This window comes from Raphanus sativus, chromosome 4, assembly GCF_000801105.2.
Source record: "Raphanus sativus cultivar WK10039 chromosome 4, ASM80110v3, whole genome shotgun sequence".
NCBI lineage: Eukaryota > Viridiplantae > Streptophyta > Magnoliopsida > Brassicales > Brassicaceae > Raphanus > Raphanus sativus.
This window is the reverse complement of record NC_079514.1, coordinates 427,992-449,028: the sequence shown is the minus strand read 5'-3', so window position 1 is coordinate 449,028 and position 21,037 is coordinate 427,992. Positions and strand designations below refer to the sequence as shown.

The 21,037-nt window shown below is 37.8% G+C and overlaps 6 protein-coding genes across 6 annotated transcripts; all 6 read right to left on the bottom strand.

Moving 5' to 3' along the window:
* Positions 1-273: 273 nt before the first annotated feature.
* LOC108848745 (tubulin-folding cofactor C) lies at positions 274-1,528 on the bottom strand. Its single transcript, XM_018622179.2, has one exon. The coding sequence runs from the start codon at positions 1,476-1,478 to the stop codon at positions 459-461; it is 1,020 nt and encodes a 339-aa protein (XP_018477681.1). The 5' UTR covers positions 1,479-1,528; the 3' UTR covers positions 274-458.
* A 2,214-nt stretch (positions 1,529-3,742) lies between these two features.
* On the bottom strand, positions 3,743-5,392 carry LOC130511845 (ras-related protein RABH1c). Its single transcript, XM_057009582.1, has 6 exons — positions 5,075-5,392; positions 4,657-4,727; positions 4,472-4,560; positions 4,273-4,390; positions 4,072-4,162; positions 3,743-3,995 (listed from the first exon to the last, which is right to left on the bottom strand). Exons 1-6 carry the CDS (start codon positions 5,189-5,191, stop codon positions 3,837-3,839), a joined length of 645 nt encoding a protein of 214 aa, XP_056865562.1. The 5' UTR covers positions 5,192-5,392; the 3' UTR covers positions 3,743-3,836.
* A 388-nt stretch (positions 5,393-5,780) lies between these two features.
* LOC130511846 (uncharacterized) lies at positions 5,781-6,546 on the bottom strand. Its single transcript, XM_057009583.1, has one exon. The coding sequence runs from the start codon at positions 6,501-6,503 to the stop codon at positions 5,967-5,969; it is 537 nt and encodes a 178-aa protein (XP_056865563.1). The 5' UTR covers positions 6,504-6,546; the 3' UTR covers positions 5,781-5,966.
* A 192-nt stretch (positions 6,547-6,738) lies between these two features.
* On the bottom strand, positions 6,739-9,298 carry LOC130511844 (uncharacterized). Its single transcript, XM_057009581.1, has 7 exons — positions 8,805-9,298; positions 7,958-8,541; positions 7,796-7,868; positions 7,641-7,718; positions 7,366-7,517; positions 7,199-7,283; positions 6,739-7,102 (listed from the first exon to the last, which is right to left on the bottom strand). The coding sequence occupies exons 1-7, from the start codon at positions 8,925-8,927 to the stop codon at positions 7,019-7,021; spliced, it is 1,179 nt and encodes a 392-aa protein (XP_056865561.1). The 5' UTR covers positions 8,928-9,298; the 3' UTR covers positions 6,739-7,018.
* Positions 9,299-10,511: 1,213 nt separating this feature from the next.
* Positions 10,512-12,353, bottom strand: LOC108852187 (uncharacterized). The gene is made up of 5 exons (XM_018625690.2): positions 12,194-12,353; positions 12,048-12,121; positions 11,416-11,527; positions 10,994-11,314; positions 10,512-10,916 (listed from the first exon to the last, which is right to left on the bottom strand). The coding sequence occupies exons 1-5, from the start codon at positions 12,314-12,316 to the stop codon at positions 10,644-10,646; spliced, it is 903 nt and encodes a 300-aa protein (XP_018481192.1). The 5' UTR covers positions 12,317-12,353; the 3' UTR covers positions 10,512-10,643.
* Positions 12,354-12,610: 257 nt separating this feature from the next.
* Positions 12,611-20,989, bottom strand: LOC108855003 (ABC transporter D family member 1). Its single transcript, XM_018628688.2, has 26 exons — positions 20,784-20,989; positions 20,339-20,454; positions 19,958-20,234; positions 19,590-19,814; positions 19,248-19,445; positions 18,707-19,161; positions 18,222-18,357; positions 18,064-18,142; positions 17,325-17,563; positions 16,928-17,232; positions 16,733-16,844; positions 16,488-16,646; positions 16,201-16,300; positions 16,020-16,128; positions 15,798-15,888; positions 15,374-15,498; positions 15,137-15,286; positions 14,982-15,054; positions 14,722-14,902; positions 14,463-14,621; positions 14,108-14,254; positions 13,797-14,036; positions 13,553-13,716; positions 13,412-13,464; positions 13,246-13,324; positions 12,611-13,139 (listed from the first exon to the last, which is right to left on the bottom strand). Exons 2-26 carry the CDS (start codon positions 20,398-20,400, stop codon positions 13,044-13,046), a joined length of 4,014 nt encoding a protein of 1,337 aa, XP_018484190.2. The 5' UTR covers positions 20,401-20,454; positions 20,784-20,989; the 3' UTR covers positions 12,611-13,043.
* Positions 20,990-21,037: the final 48 nt, after the last annotated feature.

Below are 21,037 nucleotides of genomic sequence, written 5' to 3'. Positions count from 1 at the left end.
AAATTAGTATTTGTAGTCCAATAGTAGTAGTACCCATGCCCACTATTGCTGTTTCCCCTAAAAGACTAAAGAACTATGAAAGGCTTTGTTCATCATTTTTGCAATACAATCAAGAGTGGGGGGACTCTTAGTCCAATAGTACACAGGCTCAACGTTGCTCTGTGTTGACGTCCCCTGTGGCTGACTCTACACTAACCATCTTATTTTGAAATTGTAAGATAAATGGTACACTACAAAAGTGGCAAGTCAGGGTGTTGAATGCAAACCACCAAAGAAGCAAATCTGTTTTGAGATAAGTCTTTATATTTGTATCATCACGTAGCTCGTTGCACTTTAGTTAATATGAGCAAATGAATGATATGATACAAAGCAAACAAGCAACACTGTTGTGATTCTGAGCTATTATTCTCCAATGATCCAAAGCCATGACAATCAAGAACCTAATCTCACAACTCAACTCAAGAATCTCCTTCACCGGAAATAGAAACCGAAGAAAGCCTTTCCTCTTCCGGCAAGAGGGACCAGTTAGGCGAGTGAACAGCTCTGAGCCACAAGAAATCATCAACATTGGCCCAGCTCTGAGTCTCCTCCTCCAAACCCGCCGTCTTCAAATCTTGCTCGATCCCTCCGTAGTCCAAACAGTAAGGCCCGAACCTGACTCCGTTGCTGTCTTCTATAATGGGACGGCTCCTCACTCTCAAATAGAAATCACTCCTCTTGGCGCGATGGATCCTAATCTGATGCGAGGCCACCACAAGAAGGCAGTCCTCCACGTCGTCTATCAGAATCGAGCCAATCACAGGGCCTGTGTACACGTGGCAGTTCCTCAACCGGTGGATGAAGAGAGCGTTGACGGTTCCGGTCAAACGCACTCGGCACGAATCGAGATCTGACAACGTGAACTCTCCGGATCTAAAGCTTTTCGTGAGAGTCTCCCCCTGTTTGTTTCTGAATCCCGGAGAATCGCGTACGGGGACGACGACGTTCGGAGGAGGAGCGAGATCGCGTTTCTGGATCTCCGGGGGGTTTGCGGTGGTGGTGGTGGAAGGAGGAGACGATTTGGTCTTGAAGGAGAACTTCTTCTTGGGGAGCAAGGCGGCGGAGAGGGCGTCGAGGCTCTGTTTGAGATCGGAAGCGGATCTGAGAGAGGATCGGACTTCGTAGGAAGGGAGGAAGTAGGAGTTGGCTGCGACGAGCTTCTCGAGATCGTCGATCGATGATGAGATCTCGGCGAGATCTGATTTGAGCTTGGACGAGTCTTCCGAGGCGAGTCGCAGATCGGCGATTCGTGACTCGATTGATCGCTTGGAGTCGGCGAACTGGGAGAGGAACGAGGAGGTGGATTCGAACGTGGAGGAGGAGGAAGTTGAATCGGATTTTCGAGCTTGGTGGCGAGCGGAGAAGCGTTGGAGCATGTCATTGTGCTTCTTCTGCAATGCCTCGTCTTGGGTTTCGGATCTCGGCTCCTCCTCTTCCATTTGTACTCGTTTGCTTCTGACGCCGTTTTCAAATCCAAAACTCAGTCTCAGCTCGAGTTTTTAACGTAAATGGGGTTGTTGGTTTCATATCCCCAGGTTATCTATATAATTACAGAATAGCCCCAAATAAATAGTAAATTCAATATTTCCCCCAATTTGTATATCAAAAAATTATGCTAGGAACAAGTATGAAAGAGAAAAAAGGGTAAAGAAAACCTAATATCTTAAGAAAGCTATACTTTTCAAAATATATTTTTAAAAAGAAAATTTTCTATCATAATTGAGGATCTTGAATATTGTTTTTAACTATAATATTTTTACCAAAGCCAAAGAGAAAGACTACACCATAAGCTTAACTATTGGTCTATACAATCACTTCGATTGCATGTCTAGTCTCATTATCTCAACCATTCACCCCAATAAAAGACATAATCCTGCAATAGTAACACACTCTTCTAATGCTGATTAATAATTTCATTTGTATTAAGAGTGCTCATAAGTTCAAGGTAGATTTATGGGAAGGAAGAATGTGATTTGTTTTACATATTTTACAGATCAAGCGTTCATTTCGTAATACTAATTAACCACTTGTGAGCTAAATGCTAATACGTGATGTGATATAATCAACCGTTGTTAATACCATTCTTCTCACCCGTTATTACCTCAAAGACGTGTTTATACATAACATGTTAAGTTTGCACCATGCATGATGGATGAAAAGAAGAGAGGCAATATCTTATAACTTCTTGAATTTTTTTTTTATTCGAATTTTCGTAGTATAGTGATCATACATATTAAAGACGATATCAAAAATACATCTAGTTGTTTAATTGAGTTGTTTGCTCAAAGATTTGCTTCTTTGTTGGTGTGCAGCAACAATCTTTCTTGCCTCTAAAATCTTCACATAACCCATCACCGTACCCTTTCGACAAGCAAAGTTGTTTGCAATCAGCAGGACATGGTCCAAAACATAAGAGATCAGCATCCGCTACGCTTTTTTCTGTTAAATAATAAAGATTACTTAATAAACACATTAATGAGTTAATTAAAGAGAGAGATGGTATATATACTTTTAGTTATGTGGAAACTACTAATAAACAAACTTTCAGACAAAGATTATATAAAGAGAGAATAATGATAATATGAATGCTCGACTAACCTGTTATGGCCAACAACATAAGTACTGTGATGGTGCTAACAAAAAATAAGGATCTGATATTGTTCATTTTTGGTGTTTCTGAAGTAATATATTATAGATATTTGTAAAGTGTTATAAATATTCTTATGTTTTGGTGTTGTTGGATTATGTTGAGAGAACTAATAGATCTTTTTGTCTTTATATATAGCTAAATCGGTGATGTAAGTTCATAAACAAAATCAAATGTTTACGTTGAACAAACTTATTCTTATTAATTTTAATAGTTTGAACTTGACTATTTTGTAAGGAAATATATCACACAAAAATCAAACAGTGGAATAATTATTGACTATTCGCTAATTGTTACATTTTTCATTTGTCTTTTGTATGTTGTTGGGTTTTTTTATTTATTTATGCTACTAGTTTTCATTGTATTCTGTAGAAGATAAAAATCGGTAATATATTTTAACATGTTTATCAAAAAAAAGACGCCAATTCAATCGAATAAATGTTCACGAAGTAAAGACCAGTTACATGTGAATCTGGTTATTTACCGTGGCTGCAAGTATCATCACCTATTTCACGTGGAGAGATGCATATATCATGCACTGTAAAATTTGTGCTTCAAATATGCGCCAAACTCATGTATTGTTATGCTCCCAGAGAAAAGATTCGTAGTTGATTATGATTTTCTGAATTTCTGAATTTCTGTTCCGAATATCTTCCTCTTTCCAAGTGTGAAATTGGTCATGGAATGCTTGTACCTATGATTTATCACTAGTGAGTTCTTTCTTTTGTGGTTTAAATGTCCCCAAGACCACTGACTCTTGCTCTGAAACTAGGAGTTTCTTACAGTACATCAATGCTGATAGAATTTGGTTGCATTGATTTTACTCTATTAATCAGTTACACTCTGAAATTTGGCCTTATATGTACATGTAATCTGAAGTTAATGTGTATTGTTATATCATGACAAAGTTGTTGCAAGTGTCAAATCTGAGTGTGTAGTAAGTTATATAGATATTTCTCAAAAGCTCCCATATTCATTCCTTTCTCTGGTGTTCCATCATCATATTCTATAGTTTGCAATATAATGTATGTATGAGATAAAAAAAATAATGAAAAATCACAAAAGAAAACTTTCTTGGTCCTTTTTTTTTTGTTTTCTTGGCTTCACAAGTGTCTTAAACGGAATATGTTTTATAAATAAATTTATTGAATCAACAAGAACAGCCGCCTCCACCACCTCCTCCTTGTTGCTCACCTTGTGATGAACTTGAAGTGTTCTTTAGGTTCACATCAACCATATCATCTGATTTTGTCGCTGACGAATATGAATCAATCCCAGGCAATGCTGCAGCTATCTTCCTGAACAAAGCCTGCAACAATGACTCATGCTGTGTGAGAGAAATCAGACAAAAAGATAAGACACTTTAAGTCCTTTTTATTAATAACCTTAATGTTGAAATTTTCTTTGGCGCTGGTCTCAATGAACATCACGCCATGCTCTTTACCCTTTTCTTCCCCTTCACTGATCGATACTTGTCTGTTTTTTTATTACCAAAAAAAAAGAAGAAGAAGCATATGTTATGATTTGCAAATAAGCCAAAAAATACTGAGTTTAATTTGCTTCTTCTTCTTCTCTCTGTGTTTTACCTTTTATCAACAAGATCAGTCTTGTTACCAACAAGGACAATAATAACGTCGCCTGAACCACCTCTTTCTCTGTGTACATCATCGATCCATTTCGGAATATTCAGAAACGTTTGCCTATCTGCAAAACGTGTAACCAAAACACACAGAGTGGTGAACACAACATAGTGAATTAAAGAAGTAACCAAAAGCTTTGACTCACTGGCTACATCATAGACAACGATTGCAACAGAAGAGTCTCTGATGTAACTTGGGATCAGACTCCTGAATCTTTCTTGTCCAGCCGTATCCCTAAAACCCAACAAAAGGAATACATGTGTTAGTATCATTTGAAAACACAACAAAAAAAAAAAAACAGATTTGAGATACTTGTTTGGTCTCTCTCACCAAAGCTGCAAACGAACAGTTCGATCTTCGAGGTACATTGTTTTGGACAGAAAATCGATCCCAATGGTAGGCTGCAGTCATAGAACACAACACACACACAATTAAAGGCTTAATGACTAATTAACGAGTTAATAACAAGAGGTTAACAAAGAAGCAACAGTGCTTGGCATGGATCGTGATCATAATAAGGAGACAGTTAATTAGATCAACAGATGGATCACAAGGGCAAAGATTTATCTATCTTTGAAGAATCATAGGACCAATTCGAGGATGAAACTTCCAAGAATAATAGTAACAGAGAGAAAACAGGAAATCGAATAAGATCAAACAAGAAACGAGAAAAACAAAAATTCAAGAACAGAGAATACAAAGGAAAAGATCAAATGATGTAAAGAAAGGAAGGAGGATTGTGTAGAACCTGGTAAGAGGTGTCGAATTTATCATACATGAAACGGGTGATGATGCTTGTTTTGCCCACAGATTGATCTCCTAAGAAGACCAACTTAAACTTTGCCAAAGCAGAAACAGACGCCATGTTCACGTTGCTCTCAGATGAAAGGAGAATAACGAGAGTGATTAATAAGAGAGATCCGAATTTTTTCAAGAAGTTTTATTTCTTCTTTAGGCTCTTGAACAAGAAGGGAGATGGGCGAGCACGACGACGATGACTCGGTCACATACAACAACAAAGCTCAAGAAGCTCCTTTCGCCACGCGCCAAATATTATGTATATGCAACCACCTAATATTCAACGATCTCCGCGGACTATTTCTATATATTTTTTTAAAAAAATATATAATATATATAAGCGCGTGAATTAAAAAGAAAAAAAACTCTCCTTGATGGGTTATTATCGCTCTAACACGTTCTAGTGTCATATGGTGGAGTTTATAATCAAACTCTTTCTTTATCTTCTGTTGTTGTTGCATTGCGTCATTATCCCAAAGATAAATATTTAGACATTAATGATTTTTATGATTTAGAATACATTCTTATATGTGAGATTGAGAACAGAAACTCAACTCCACAGACAAAACATTGCACCATGTTAAATTGACTAGCAGGAGTCATTGCATTCTTCTTACACAATTGTAGTTTAAGGACAAAGCTTGTCGCAAATCATATCATAGCTAATGTGTTCCATAATCATATCATTACTTAGAGAAAGATTAAGACTTTTTTTTGCCAGTGTCAACAAAAACTCACCGAGAGCTTAACAGAAACAAAGTCCATAAAATAATCCGACAGCTAAACGAAACACAAACCAGTTTGGTCGGTCATAAACCATAACTGAAATTACTGAAAAACCCTCACTTTCCACCAAACCTCATGTTACTCCACGGAAACTTCGCCTCCGCACCCGCCGCCGCAGCACCTCTCGCCGGCGAATTCACTCTCCCACCACCGCGACGACTTTTACCACCACCGTAACCGCCGATCTCCCTCTTCTCCTTCTGATCAAGCCAATGACTCTTCTTATCATCCTCCTCTTCAACAAAGCTAGATCCTTTCACTTTGCTCTTCCTATCTTCCTCGACGAACTTCACGGGAAACAGATCCCTGGAGATCGACAGAGGGTGTTTGAGCGTGACGTAAGCCTTCTTGTAGTCAGCCTTGGCTATCAACAGCCCTCCGCGCTTCTTCTTCTTCCCGTCCATGTTCAAAGTGTTCACCTTTTCGATCTCGAACCCGTAGAGAGACTCCAGGACTCTCTTGATCTCGATCTTGGTCGCTGATGGGACCGTTTTCAGCGCGAATTCGTTGATGTTCGTTAGCTTCGTCGGCATCAGAAGCTTGATCGGAAGATGCGCGAAGTGGACCACTCGTCCTCCCATTCGACTTCCCATTTCTACGGATTTTGGTGTCGGAGTTTCTTTCTTCTCTGATAGGTTAAAAATGGTGAAGAAGGTGAAGGGTTCTTCGTGTTCCTCTTTAATGGGCTTATTACTACTTAATGGGCCAATTGAAAGTTTTATCCGCTATGCTAATATGACGTAATGGGCCGAATTGTTTTTTTTATTGTATTATTAATCATGATCAGTAGACAGTTTTTCTTAATTAAACCATGCTAATCTCTGACAATTTGCATAATTTTGTTAATAAACCATTTTTTCAAATACAAGAAAATTTCACTGCATAATTTTGTTAATAAACCTCAGACAATCTGCACAATTTTATGTCTCGAAATCTCACTCCAAAATCATTACAACAAGACAAGAAAAAGAGGTTTCTTGGTTACAAGTGAGTGTGTTGGAGATGTGATTAAGAACAACATCATTATATTACTACACATTTACAAGAGAGATCTCTCACCTCTTTTTCTTTTTCTTTTTTTTAATTATATTTGATAATATTTCATTCATCACCACCTGCATACACCGGGCTCTGTAGTTTTGCTGAGAGCTAGAATCTCATCATACTTTGAGCCATATACAAATCCCCATAGCTGCAAAACGAATATCAAAGAATGTTGTTTTCAGTTAAAAAAAAAAAAGGTTGAAACAAAAGAAGAGAGAGAGAGAGAGAGTTGAAGTTAAAATACCTCCACTTCTTTAACATCAAAGTCCTGAGTGTTTGCAAGACAAGCGTTCCCGTATGTCTCCGAGTAAGCACTTGATCCGCTTAGCCTATTATTACAACACGATGATGAATCAGACAAAGTGAGGATACATGGTTTTTGTTGTTTGTCGTGGAGATAGGAGATCTTACAGCTCACTGTCTAGATAGAGAGCAAAACGTCCACCACCACCGAGAGCTAGAAAGTCCTTGGAGCATAAAGTGTAAAACCGGTTTGCTCCTGTGGGACGGTATATAGTGGGTTGTCCAGACTTATCAGTGAAAACAAACGTACTGTTGGTTCCCTGACACAACACAAACAAACGCAGAGACCAAGGAAGAAGATCATCATCATCAATTTAGAGGCTGAAAAGAAATAGAAAATCTTAATTTAAGAAAAGGATTGGATCTTTGGGGGGGAGCCAAACCTGATACTTCTTATCAGTTGGTATCAAAGGTGCCTCCACAAGTCCACCAAAAACCGAACCTTTCCTATCTCCAACAACCTGAAAACAGCATTGATCTCTCCATCAAAGATCCATACTTTAAAGTTTAAACCAACATTTAGAGTTATAAGTTATACCAGTAAACTGAGACCAGGCCAGAGGAGGCTTTTCCTGTACAGCGTTGACAGTGATATACCGTGCCTCCACGTACTGAAAAAGAAACCCCAAAGGATCACACACACACACACACACAGATAGAACTAGAAATCAAACTCTGAAAGTGTGTGTTTTTTTCTCACCTGTAAAGCAAAATCCATTTCCTGCCTTGAACAAGAGCAGGAAGGGAAGAATAAAGGGAACGTCTTGAGTGGTCGGTTAAAAGCAAAGAAGGCTCTGATATTTCAGGAATAGCAATTGCTTGTACTATCTTTGCAGCTTCCTCTTTGTTCTTCTGCAACTGCTTCATCTCCAAGCCATCATCATATCCTTTAGTCTCTTCTTTATCATCATCAGTTTTATTAACAACCTCAGGGAAGTTTGCCTTTCGATCCTTGGAGGAGAACTTAACAGCGTGGTAAAAGTTCTTAAAATGCTGTTTATACTTGGACAACAAGCTCTTCTTTGCACCACCAGAAACAGTAGTAGTAGTTTCTTTCATTGTTCCAGAGGATGAGGACGATGATGATGATGTATCGCTTGATTCAGCCTCTTCTTCTTCTTCTTCCTGATCCTGATCCTGGTTGGTTTGTTTGTTGTTGGGGTCTGAGGATAAGAGGGAGCCAAGGAAAGCAGAGAAGGAAGAAGTGTCAGGCTCGTCAACCAAACCCTTATCAGTGATGGACTCTTCTAGTTGATCTCTCTTGGACTCATCTTCCTCATCATCCTATTTAAAGAAGAAGCCAAAAGAACATTGATCAGGAAAACAGAAAAGTTGAATGATCACACACAAAAGATTGAAACTTAATGTTCTCAAAAGCTAACTCTTTTTTTGATTACACAATCAAAACACCAACAAAGCAATCCTTAAAAAGAGACTCTAATGTCAACAACCCCTCCAAAAGACCAACCAAGGACTGAGTCAACAAACAAACAACAACAAGGCAAAAAAGAAAAAGATGAGAACTTTGGATAGATAGATAGAGATACCGGAGGAGGAGGAGAGGAGGAGGGTTTATCAGAGATGGGATTAAGGAGACCGGTGGTGAGATCGCTGACAAAGTGGACTGCTTTGCTTCTCAACGATTTCTTCTTCTCTTTCCTCTTCCCCATTTTGATCTCCCTCCCTCCCGTCTATTTTTTACTATTTCTATTTTTGGTAAAAGATTAAAAAAAATTAGATTCCCACACGATCCTTCTGACAAATCTACACCACACAACTGACTCAGCTCTCTCTCTCTCTCTCTCTCTTTCTCTTGTAATAGCTTAGCTGTGAGAGAGATCATCTACCTAAAACGCCATACATAGATACCCTTTTTTTTGGAAACAGAAACAGAAAAAAGAAAACTAAATCCTCTCTCCCTCTTGTCTCTCTTATCCAATTCTCAATTTCTTTTTGTATGAGACAGCTTAAAAACTTATAAAAGAAAGATCATTCGGTAGACAAACTGCGGGTGCGCGACGGTGACGAGGAAACCAAAAAGTAGACCTTTCTTTTTCTGTTATATAAGTATTATTTAAAGTTCCTTGTGCTCTATAAACAAAAGGACCTCATGGCCCAATGGATAAGGCCCACTTAGGTCGTCTTTTTTTCCTTCTAATTCACTTTTTTTTTTTGACTACTCTCTTTGTAAGTTTGTAACAGAGACAACACCACCAAACGGTTTAATGTCAAAAAGACCATCATCCCATACATTATTAGATAAAAAAAAAGGGAAAATCGCATTTTAAACCTTGGGAGTGTCACTTTATTGCACTTTAAACACTGAAGTTTTTTCACTAGCACTTTAAATCTTGAAAGTGATATTTTAGCATAACAAACCTCCAAACCAAATAAGTGACCGGTACGGTTCATTTTGTGATGAGGTGTCAATTTTTTTTTGTTTTTTTAATAATAAAAAATAATAAAATACACGAAAATTGGAAAAAATTCGAATAGTTGGAAGTTCAAAAAAATCTAAAATTTCAAAAATATAAAATTAAAATTTCAAAAATATAAAATTAAAATTTCATATTAAAAATATATATAAAATAATTTATTTTAAATATGTTAACTAACATAAAATATATATTTTTTTAATTTCTATATGTTAGGTTTTGGTGTGAGTGAGGCTTTTTAGATAAGTGACATTCATTTTAGTTTCTCTAAAATTTGACAGTAATTTATTTAATTTTAAAGTTATTTACTGTGTTTTTAAGTACTTTACTAATAAATTAATTTCTTTTAAAACAAACTTAAATTTACTATTTTTTATAAATAATACTAATAGATATCTTAACAACTTTGAAAAATTTACATAAAATAATTATTATTATTCTTTCTTTTATATATTTTTAAAATGTATGTCTTTTATCTAAGAAGTTCCACTTACACTAAAACCTAATATATAGAAAAAAATATTTTTATGTAAAATTAACATATTTTTCAAAAAAAATGTTTTATTTTTAGTTTTTAATTTTGAAATTTAATTTTTCGATTTTTTTGAAATTTTGGATTTTTTAATTTCAATTTTTGTGATTTTTTTTATTTTTTCGATTTTTTTTTGAATATTTTTTATTTATTTCATTATTATTAATTAAAAAAAACTGACACCTCATCACCTTCAAATGAACAGTACCGATCACTTAGTTATCTTGAAGAACAAGTAACTTTGTTTGAGGTTTGTTATGCTAAAATAACACTTTCAAAATTTAAAATGCTAGTGAAAAATCTTCAGTGTTTAAAATACTAGAATGTAACACTCTCGGGATTTAAAATACGATTTTCCGATAAAAAAGCTCAAACCGACATCTAAAGAAAGAAATTGCCACTAGTTTTTTTTTTTTTAATTAGACCAGTGAGATGCTGCTCTCACCGCCTGGAGGCTTCTTCACACCCCCAAAGTAGTCTCTTGACTCTGCCTTCCCGTCTCCAAATATATTGTTTCCGCTCATCTCCCTCAGCTTAGCCGAGCTTAGCTGCTTGTCTCCACTCCCTGCCGATTCGTCTCCTTTGAATATACCGTTCCCCGTGAGCTCCTGAAACTTCTGATCATGTATCTTCTTTGATGACTTCACCTCAGGTTCTTCACTGAACAGTATGTTGCTCTGTCCTCCTGCAGGCTGTTGGAACAAATCAGTTTTCTCTAAGATTTCTTTTTAGAAGCATATTGCCCAAAGAATGATATAAAAAAACTTACGTTGGAGACTTTAACAGAAGTACGTAGGTTCCTTGGTGCAGGCTCTCCCATGTCTCTGTTACTACCTCTTCTAGCTTCCTGTTGTGCAGCGGCTAATGATCGAGGAGGCTGGATCTCAGTTGGAGGTCCGAAGATGTTGTGGCCGCTTATCTCTTCCATCTTAGCACTTGATATCTGCTTCTTGCTCTTTAGGTCTGCCTCGGTTAGCAGGTTTCCGCTCAGCTCTCTCTGCTTTGCAACCTCTGTTAATGTGGTTGGTTTCTTCGGGGAAACGGTCCCGTCAGCGCTGAATGATATCTGACTCACTCCGTTGAGAGTTTGCTGCAAAAGGTTCACAGTAGCGGAGGAGGTTACATGAAACAAAGCATTTCGTTTTTTTCACACTTGTCTATATATACCTGATGAGAGTAAAGTTATAGTACTTGATAGTGACGAAGTCCGGTAGTAGCATCGGATTCAGATGCGTGTTTTGGGTCATGAGCAAAAATGCCACTGCCATTCATCTCTTTTAACTTGTAGCCTGAGCAATTCTTCCTGTATAGAAGAAATAAAGGTACCAAAACTGCGTTAACAGACCACCAACCTTTTAAACACTTGAAGATCTTCTTTGAAGTAAAGAAAGATTTGCTTTTGTAGATAACTAAATGTAAAATATTTAAATATTCAAAGATGATATATCTGCATTAGATAATGGAATAAGCAGGCAACAACACTATACAGAAGAATAGTAATAGTTTGACATGTAATGGTGGGGCGGGCTTGCTTGTTTAAAAAAAAAATATAGATTCTTCAGAAAAGCCAAAAGCATTGACCAATCCCTTTCATAAGTTCATCATACGACTTCATTCAAATAAACAAATCTTTTTCAAGGCAATCACTTTCAAAAGATCAAAGCTTTAATTTTTTTATTCTTTTTTTGTGTTGTTTTAATATCTAAAACAGAGTATAAATATCAGGGCTTGAAAAAAAATAAACACCAAGTAGATCTGCTAATGAACTGAAGTTGAAAACGCTTGATTTGAAATGAGATATGAGATTAGTGGGGGATGTTTACAGCTTATTGAGGGACTGAGCTTCCTCGTCTGTGATCTGACCGCCGCCGAGAACCTTGCTGATTCCATCTGACGGCTGCAAATGAGGATTGAAGAAAGATTAAACAAGCTCAGCTTTTTTTTTTCAAAAAAGGTAAAAAAGGGCAACCTGGTGAGAACGAGCAGCGGAAGCGGGTGAATGGTCAGGAGGAGGAGGAGGAGGCGTTTCCGACCATGAAAGTAGATCGGCGTTGGAAGTGTTTGGCTTTCTCACTGGCGTCCTTCTCTCCATCTTTCTCTCTCTCTCTTCAGATATGAGCTATGGTTTACTAGTGAGAGACTTGTTTACTTGAATTCTAAAATTTATTTACTTTTATTTCTAAAATTCACATTAAGATTTTTTCGCAAGGATTAAGAAAATGCAAAATTTTATGTGGTTTGTCTTGTTTGTATAAAAATAGCATTAAACAATACTATCTCAACCAACTAAAAAAAAGATACACTATTTTGTAATTGGCTAGAGATTTCAGATGACAATTAATTGTATCTAATTAGTGTGAACTTCACTTATTTTGACACAAAATAAAAATCATAAAACACCAGTTATATTGATAGAGAAGGAGTATTTGTTACAGCAGTTTTTGAACACATTTTATCAATTTTATTAAATGAAATAACTAAAAGATAAAAAGTAGTAATTCCAACAAAGACAAGATCAATCTCCATGGAAATGGAAACAAACTGTACAGTATGTTTATGCCTAACAATGTATAATCACTTTTATATTTTTGTTTCTTCAAAGCTAAAACAAAATGCTCCCACCTATATATCTAACGGAAGCAGTGTGTAACATCCACACGCTTTCTCCTTCCGATCCTTAAATCTGACCAGAAAGATTCGGAGAGATTACATACCCCCATATATAATAAGCTTTGTGGTTAAGATATTCCTTAAGCATATGGTCTTATAGCTTTTATTATTATATATAGTTCCACCTTCTTAAGTGTCTTGCTGATTTTTTACTCTGCCGTCTGTTCAATAGATCGCAGCTCCCAGTTTCCTTCTCCGTCAATCAGCCTTAGTTCCAATGAGTGGAACGGTATCAACGCCGGACGCTGAGGTTGTTTTTTTTGAGAAAAAAAGGAGTAAATGAGATTTCGGTAAAAAAGAGTTCTTATGTGGTTATATAATGATAATGATTGAAAGAAAACAAGAACTTACTTGTGATGAGGTTATGAAAGTAACTCCCATGTCTTTCGCTACCCTGTAGAGCTGTTCCTCAACATCAACACTCGTCGCGCTGCAAATCCAAAAGTGTATATCATTAAACAAAAAAGGGAAAAGAACATTGCAAAACTACAGGAGGAGAAAGACTTGATCATTTTACTTGGTGCATTCATCTAGGATTCCAAACTTGGGTCTGTGAAAGAATAAACGTGCCTACAATGCCAGAAACAAGTCAAGATTATTCACGTGCATCATAAAACTATATATCCATGAGTGGTTGTTGCCTCTACAAGAGACTTACCATGCCAAGCCTCTGTTGCTCTCCAAGAGATAATATGTCTTCCCAGTTGGTTGTAGCATCCCAACCACTTTCATCTCTTTCCAAAAGATACACTAACCGAACATTCTCCAGGATGGTTTTCAGATGAGCGTCCAGAACGCTTCCCGCTTCTGTTGAGCTTTCTCCTGTTACTCGCAAACAATCAGATGAGAGATAGGGGGAGGGAAGATCATGGTGGTAAGAGATAAGTTTCTCTATAGATTACCATTATTGGTGTAGTAGAACTTAGCGGCTCTTTTCTCTGCTTCGTCTTTAGATAGAGGGTATATAATCTGATCTCTCAGCGTCCCTAAGCATGTATATGGTCGCTGCGGCACAAAAAATATGCCATTCCCTGACCCAAGTTCTTTGATATCCAATGATGGTTTGGCGAGTCTTCCACATACAGTTGGCCATATATCTCTAAGCACTCTAAATACTGAAGTCTTTCCACTACCATTTGGTCCTGAAATTTTCGTTACTGTTAGCTCTAGGCCCATGCAAAAAAAAATCAATGACGAAGATTAACTCACTAACCTGTGACGAGCAGGCTTTTCCCTGCAATTATTTCGCATGACAACTGGCTAGCCATTAACTTCTGCGCAGGGGTAATGATATCCACCTCTGAAAAGGATATTCGATCTTGAGAATCCAAGCGGCTTGTGTGATTTTCTGAGGTAACACCTAAATATAGTAGGGACAAAACGAGTATGATCAACCCGAGTAAATACATTCTCTATAACGCATGTCTAAGTCCAATATTTTTTAAGCATATAAGACTCAACCAGTGAAAAGATTATGAAAAACCACGGTCGAAATTATGCATAAGTGTAAGCACATGAAGCATCAATATTATGACTTCAAAATGTGAGCGTAGTATATGCAACTGTACCTGACTGAGAAGCATCCAAAAACTCATCGAGCTCAAAAATTCTGTTAATACCACCAGAGAGCTCAAGGAACTTCTTGTGTAGTTCAAGAATATCACCAAACGCCATAAAGCTTTGAGACACGACAGAAGCTAGATACCGCAATGCATGTGCCAATTCACCTGGTATCAAGACATCATTTCATGCAAGAAAGCGTGTTATATAGAGAGAACTTGCAAACTTATTTGGCTCATGTCAGAAAGTGTGACAGATCTTCTTCACCTTGAGTGGAGACAAGTGCTCTATCTCCCTTGTGTTCTAAAGCATACAACAAACTCAATCCCCAAGTCACATTATTGGGAAGTTGCTTTGTCACGAAATCATCAAGTATGCCATACACCCATTTCTTCTTCAAGAGCATGAGAGAGTGGTCCAGTAGTGCCCTGAATTTTGTGTCAACCATCTGTTCCATGAAAAATAAAAACAGGTAAATAGCTAGCCCAGAACCCAACAGTTATAGCAAAGGAACTTAAGACACTTACAGCTTTTTCTCGAGCTCCGCCTCCAAAGAAGGCGATGGATTCAGCATGAGTGTTCAGTCTCTCGTGCATAAACCTACATAAGCAGGAAGAAGTTGGTCCAGATACTCTTTATAACGCAATCATCTGAAAAATTGGAGAAACGTAAAAAGAGTTACCTAAACTTCCCCTCAAGCTGCTGTTCTTCACCGGCTAGATCACCAAAATCGGGAGCAAAACGTCTCAGGAAACCCAGACCAAGTAACATATATGTGTAAAGTATGGCAACTCCCCTTTGACCAGTCAATAGCTTCATCCTCCAGGTGAACCTTCAATTTGTTTTTTTGTTTGTTTGAAACTCAAACCAAGGACCATGAAACAGATATCAGGAAAACAATCCAACAAAATGTACTTACCACAGAATATCAACCGATGGCTTAACCATTCCAGTAAGAAGTCCAGACAAGTCAGTGGTCAACTTTTCCAGGTCACGAGTGAGTCTCTGGTCTGCGTCAATAGTATTGCCTGACATGTGGAAAACCTGCATAGATATGAACCCAATGAGATCTTTATTGTCTCTAAATTTGCGATATCAATTTACAAGAAAAGGAACAAACAAACTAACAGCCTCTATGAAGCATATAACAAACACAAATCAATATCCATTTCAAATTGGTGTGGATCAGCATACTTCTTACATAAGTGCAAATAACACATCATGCTTTCTTTTAGCCTTTAGGTCAAGTTGCACTGTTTAACTCAAGTTCATCGTCATAATTCAAAATGCATGAATGGGGTATGCTAGCATAGTATCTTTGAGCATCATAGATCTGAATTGACCTTGTAAAACGCATTATTTCTCAAGTAATTCCGTAGCAGATGTTGAGTCAAACGAATCCTCCACCCTAAAGCTAGCCTCTGCGTTAGATGCCTGAAAACAATGTTTGAACCCACATCAGCAAGGGGTTCCTTAAATGTAACTGATAGTCTAACAAAAACTCCAAAATACATAAAAATAAAGAACACAGCGAAGTTTTAAACTTGCATAAAAAGGAAATTTACTTTAATGAAGGAGCAATGACAGCAGATGCACTACTTTGGATAACACTCAAACCAATCAAACGAACAAATGCGGCTTTATCTTGCTCCAAGACATACTTCACAGTGGTCCCTGCGAAAATCACATGTGGTTGTCAGAAAAGTAGCCCTATCAATAACAATTAGGTAACCTAACAGAGTATACCATTCAAAGAGGCTATTCGGTCAGAGATTAATGTTCTTGAGACGACAAGGCAAGCAACCAAAAGCAGTTGTCCTCCTTGTTTGTCAAATAGAGTGGGTATCTGAAACATAACAGTGAAACGGTCAGCTACTTTTAGCATAAATGTGGGACGAATAAGTTAGCCAAATGAAATAAATATTTCGCCTTCCAAGGAAGCTAAAGAGGAAATGCACATGTATTTACTTCTAGGTTAACAAAAATTGGTACAAGTGTTTTCAACAAAATTCACACTAATAACTCAAGCTCACCAATGTGTTTAACATTGCAGCTACTCTTAATGGCAACGCCCTTGGCGATGTTCGAGGTTGAGGAAAACGAGGCAACACAACACTTTTATCAACAACTGGTGATTTTGCAATTGACTGTGTCAAGTACGCCTGAGCCTTTGAATTAGTAGTGGCAGATTCCTACAGCACCAAGTAACAAGGTTATAACCACCACAAAGCACCCCTCAACGAAAGTTAAAAAAAAAAAATCATAAGCTGTTGAAGACCTTTCTAGCTGCAGCAAACGCTCGTTGAACAACCATCGCATCATTTTGACGATCGTTCTCTGAAATTTTCGCTGAATCAACTCCAGCGTCCGTCAGAGGTGCAGAGTCGTCCCTGAAGTTTAGTCCTTTTAAATAAGTAAATGCAAAATAAAACTTTGATAACGCTCACAAAGATGGTAAAGAAACAATTCCAACCTCTTGTAGTGAACACTCCATCCCCCTTCTCCATCTAATGACAGAACAACGTCATGGAATGCAACAAGGGCTGGACGATGGGAGATTGTTATGCAAGAAGTTCCCATAGCTCGAACCTTAGCAGCAAAACGTTCTTCCATATCAGTTGTCACAGCACTCGTGCACTCATCAAGAATTGCAAATTTAGGTTTGTGGTAGAACAGTCTGGCCATTCCCAATCTCTGTTGCTCTCCAAGAGATAATTCATCACCCCAATTAACCTCCTTGTCAGGTCGGTAGCGATCCAATAAATATTCTAGGTCAACCTACAAAAGCAGAAAGTCCACAAAAATAAGCAAAACAAACAAATCCTGACAGAAAACGCTATTCACTGGTTCTAAGTAAATAGAATACCAACATTTTCCAATAGCTCCACCATTCCAGTCTCAGTGAGCGGTACAGTCTCTTGATCAGACGTAAGAGGATATATTAACTGGTCACGAAGTGTTCCAACTGCCATATAGGGCCGTTGGGGCACGTAGAAGATCTCTTTGTTAAGATCAGAACCAACTCCAGGCTTCACAATGTGGCCAGACACCAGGGGCCATAGACCTCCTAGTACTCGGAAAAGGGAACTCTTGCCACTTCCATTAGGACCTACAATACATATTGTTTAATAATTAAATGAAAAGAGAGAATAATGATAACATCAGGCAGACTGATATCAACATAGCAAACGTGAATGTTATTGCATAAACTAAAGTAAAAGAATTGAATAACAGAAGGTGTCGACTAAATAAATCTCAGAAGATGATGTGTTGCCACACCATTCCCTAACACCCTAATCGTTGAACTGGGCATGAATGAGTCGTCTATAAATAGGTATAGCAAATCAAACTTTGACAAGGTTATATGGCTATCCCTTCCCCCCGTATACAAGAAGAATTACTTCTTCCAGTGGATCTTCAGTTCACATCCCCATTTCTTAATTCTCTTCATAAAGACAACAAAGGGTACTAAAATTTCCATCTTTGCTTCTCATCCCAAGGATCATAGAACAATAAAGTAGCAGCATAGGCCATTCTATCAATAATTTTTGCTATGAAAAGGAAATTTGTTAGTAACAAAATGTCACTCCCTAGAAGTAAAGCGTTCACCTGTAATAAGAAGATTAGATCCTTGCTCAACTCGAAGGGTGAGATCCTCCACCAAAACATTTCCCGTTGGAGTAACAACCTGAAGTGCATTAAGTAATATTAAGAACACAGGCCTTTGGAGAAGGATGACAAGAACATTGAATCTGTGTTCGAACTACCTTGACACCCGAAAACTCAACATAGCTAGCCTCAGTAAGGTAATTTCTGCTTCTATTTCTCTGTAAAGATGTTTTATCATCACCACTGAGTTCTCTCGAGACAGCCATCAACTCATGGATTCGGTCAGCAAAACCACTGTTGGAAGCAAAAACATTTCAATAATTAGAAAGCATAGCCACCACAACTGATGGGTGTAAAATTAAGTGTAATTAATTTCTCCATCGCATATAAACTCACTAATAGCGCAAAAGTAAACGGCTAGGAAGAATGTTTCTTAAATCAGAAATTTTTTTTCATCCTCGCTAATGTTCTATAGGGACTAACAACTGAACTCTTACTCTTTTGCTTACGGTAAACAAAATCAACTCTCCTTAATAAAGCACTTAACAGCAAAGAAATACATATGTCCGCAGATTTTCAGACAAACGGCTACACAATGTTTCAGTTTAAAAAGTTTGGCATGAGATTTATCATAACGTATTACCTGAGTCGGCTGAGCCGCCTGGAACTTATAGAAAGTGTTCCTAACGCCTGAAAGAGAGAAATAATGACACTGGTGTGATATCTTATATTGCTTAGCATCTCTGCTCTCCCTAAGGTCGAGTCATCAGGTCTTAGATGCCCAGAGAAGAATGGCTCGATGATCAGAATAACAGCAACTGTGGCACCAAGATACTTCAGCAGAAAATCTTGGATCATGCCAAACCACCAGTGATCATGAAGGACGTCACTCATATGAGTAACAAGATTCTTGAACTTTTGTTGTATATGAGATTCTTCCCTGGTTTCCCCACCATAGAATGCTATGCTTTCCGAGTGAGTCCTTAAGCGTGAATGAAGTTGGCGGTACTCCCCTTCCAACTGCTGCTCTTTGGACATCAATTTGCCAAAAGAAGGAGAAAAGGTCCTTATCGCAGTACCGGCTCCCAGTACATATGCCTGGACAACACTTGTTCAAGTTAGTTCATAAATGGCCCAGTCCAGAGTCAATGTTGCAAACACAGAAAACTAAACAAAAAAATCACCAGTATCCAGAAGATGTATTTTGGACTAGCATATGAACAAAGGCGCCATGCATACAAAATCCCATCAGTAACTGCTGTCAAATCATCCTGTATAAGCTCGCTCAATTCTGAGGAGAATCTTGGTACATCGCTGGCAATTCGCTGCTCCGGGTGCGTAATCCGACCATCCACATGTGATATTTTATAGTATACCATATTCTGAAACAATCATAAATGAAGATTAAATTTGCATCCAGCAGTGTGAAGTATAATAGATATGCTCACTTCTCAAAAACATAATACCACAAAAGAAATGGTAAATAATTGAATTGCCTCCATACAAAAAGACACAGAAATGGTTACCTCAAAGTAATGTGAATGGATAAGTTTCGTCAATATCTTTCTGAAACGCAAACTCAAGGCCCCAGTTATGTACTTTGACGTAGCGTGCGTAGTCGATAGCATGAAACACAAGAAAATATTCTCGGAGATAAGACGTAGAAACAGTGGGGCACGCCTTAAGAAAGCGGCACGGAATAGGAAACCTTGAACTTTCGCCAATCTATTGCTCAAAGCAGTTCTGAAAACCTGTGATTTGCAAAAAGTATAAAAGATAGAGAAAAATAATCATAACTTTTTGGTCAGCTATTGGGGGGGGAGATAACATGAAACAAAAGCATGAAGCATCAACAGGAATCAATATAAGGAAAGTATAGAGAGGAAATGCATACCACAGTGGCGAGTAGTGCGAGAAGATCCCTGGCACCCATTTTTCCCATCTGAGACAAGAGAATAGCAGTGAGAACCTGAAGAGACTTCAATCCTCCTCCTTTCTTCTTTGATGTGGCTTTCTTTGCATTCTTATTGTTTCCTGTCCGCTTTTCCAATGCTTCACCATCACCACCACTCCGCCCACGGGAAGAATCAAGCCTAGGGGAGCTGATCCTTGATTTTAAGTAAAAAGCTCCACCAGCAGCCACGATCCCAGCCGCAAGCAGTATAGATTTCCTATAGAGAAATGAAAAAAAAGAATGAACACAAAAGAAAAAAGAAGAAGAGGTAAAAGGATACAGAAGAAGAAGAAGAAGAAGAAGCAAAGCAATGATAGTTACCGTCTTGAAGCAACGAGACTCCGACCCCGCTCAGTTAACTGCAATAGCTGGAGAGAAGGCATGGCTGGAAAGGTTCTTGTTGTTGATAACAAGAACAAGGTGCACTACTAAACACCCTGAAACGAGACCAAACTACCAAATGTTAAAATAAAAGAAACAACCAAATCATAACATATATGTAAAAGCAAAGTAAGCACAACATCAGCTAAAATAAAAGTTCGGAATCATCATCAAATCAAATCTGGTGGATTCGATAATCTCTTTCCCACTCTTCTTCCGAAACAAAACAAAAAAAAATAGTGTCAACTTTGATCAATCTAATTTCCCATGGAATCGATAAATCTATACAGAGATGATTAGCTTAATACGATAAAATGATTCATTTACTATTTGATAATCCAACAGCTAACGATCGGCGCCAATTAGCAAATCGGTGAAAAATTACCTCAGCAATGAGAGATTTCTCCACGACGAGAAGTAACACAATAAATGAATCGAAATCGCTCTTCTTCTTCTTCTGAGTAATCGTAAATCGTAATAGCAACTACTAGCTCGCTCGCCTTCTCGAAACTTTACAACCGAAGAAGATTTTTTTAAACTCCGTCGTAGCAGTCTACCGCAACAGAACTCCTCAAATCGAGAGGAAAAAGAGAGCGAGCGAGCCGCGGAACTTGGGAAGATGAGAAGATGATGACGCTC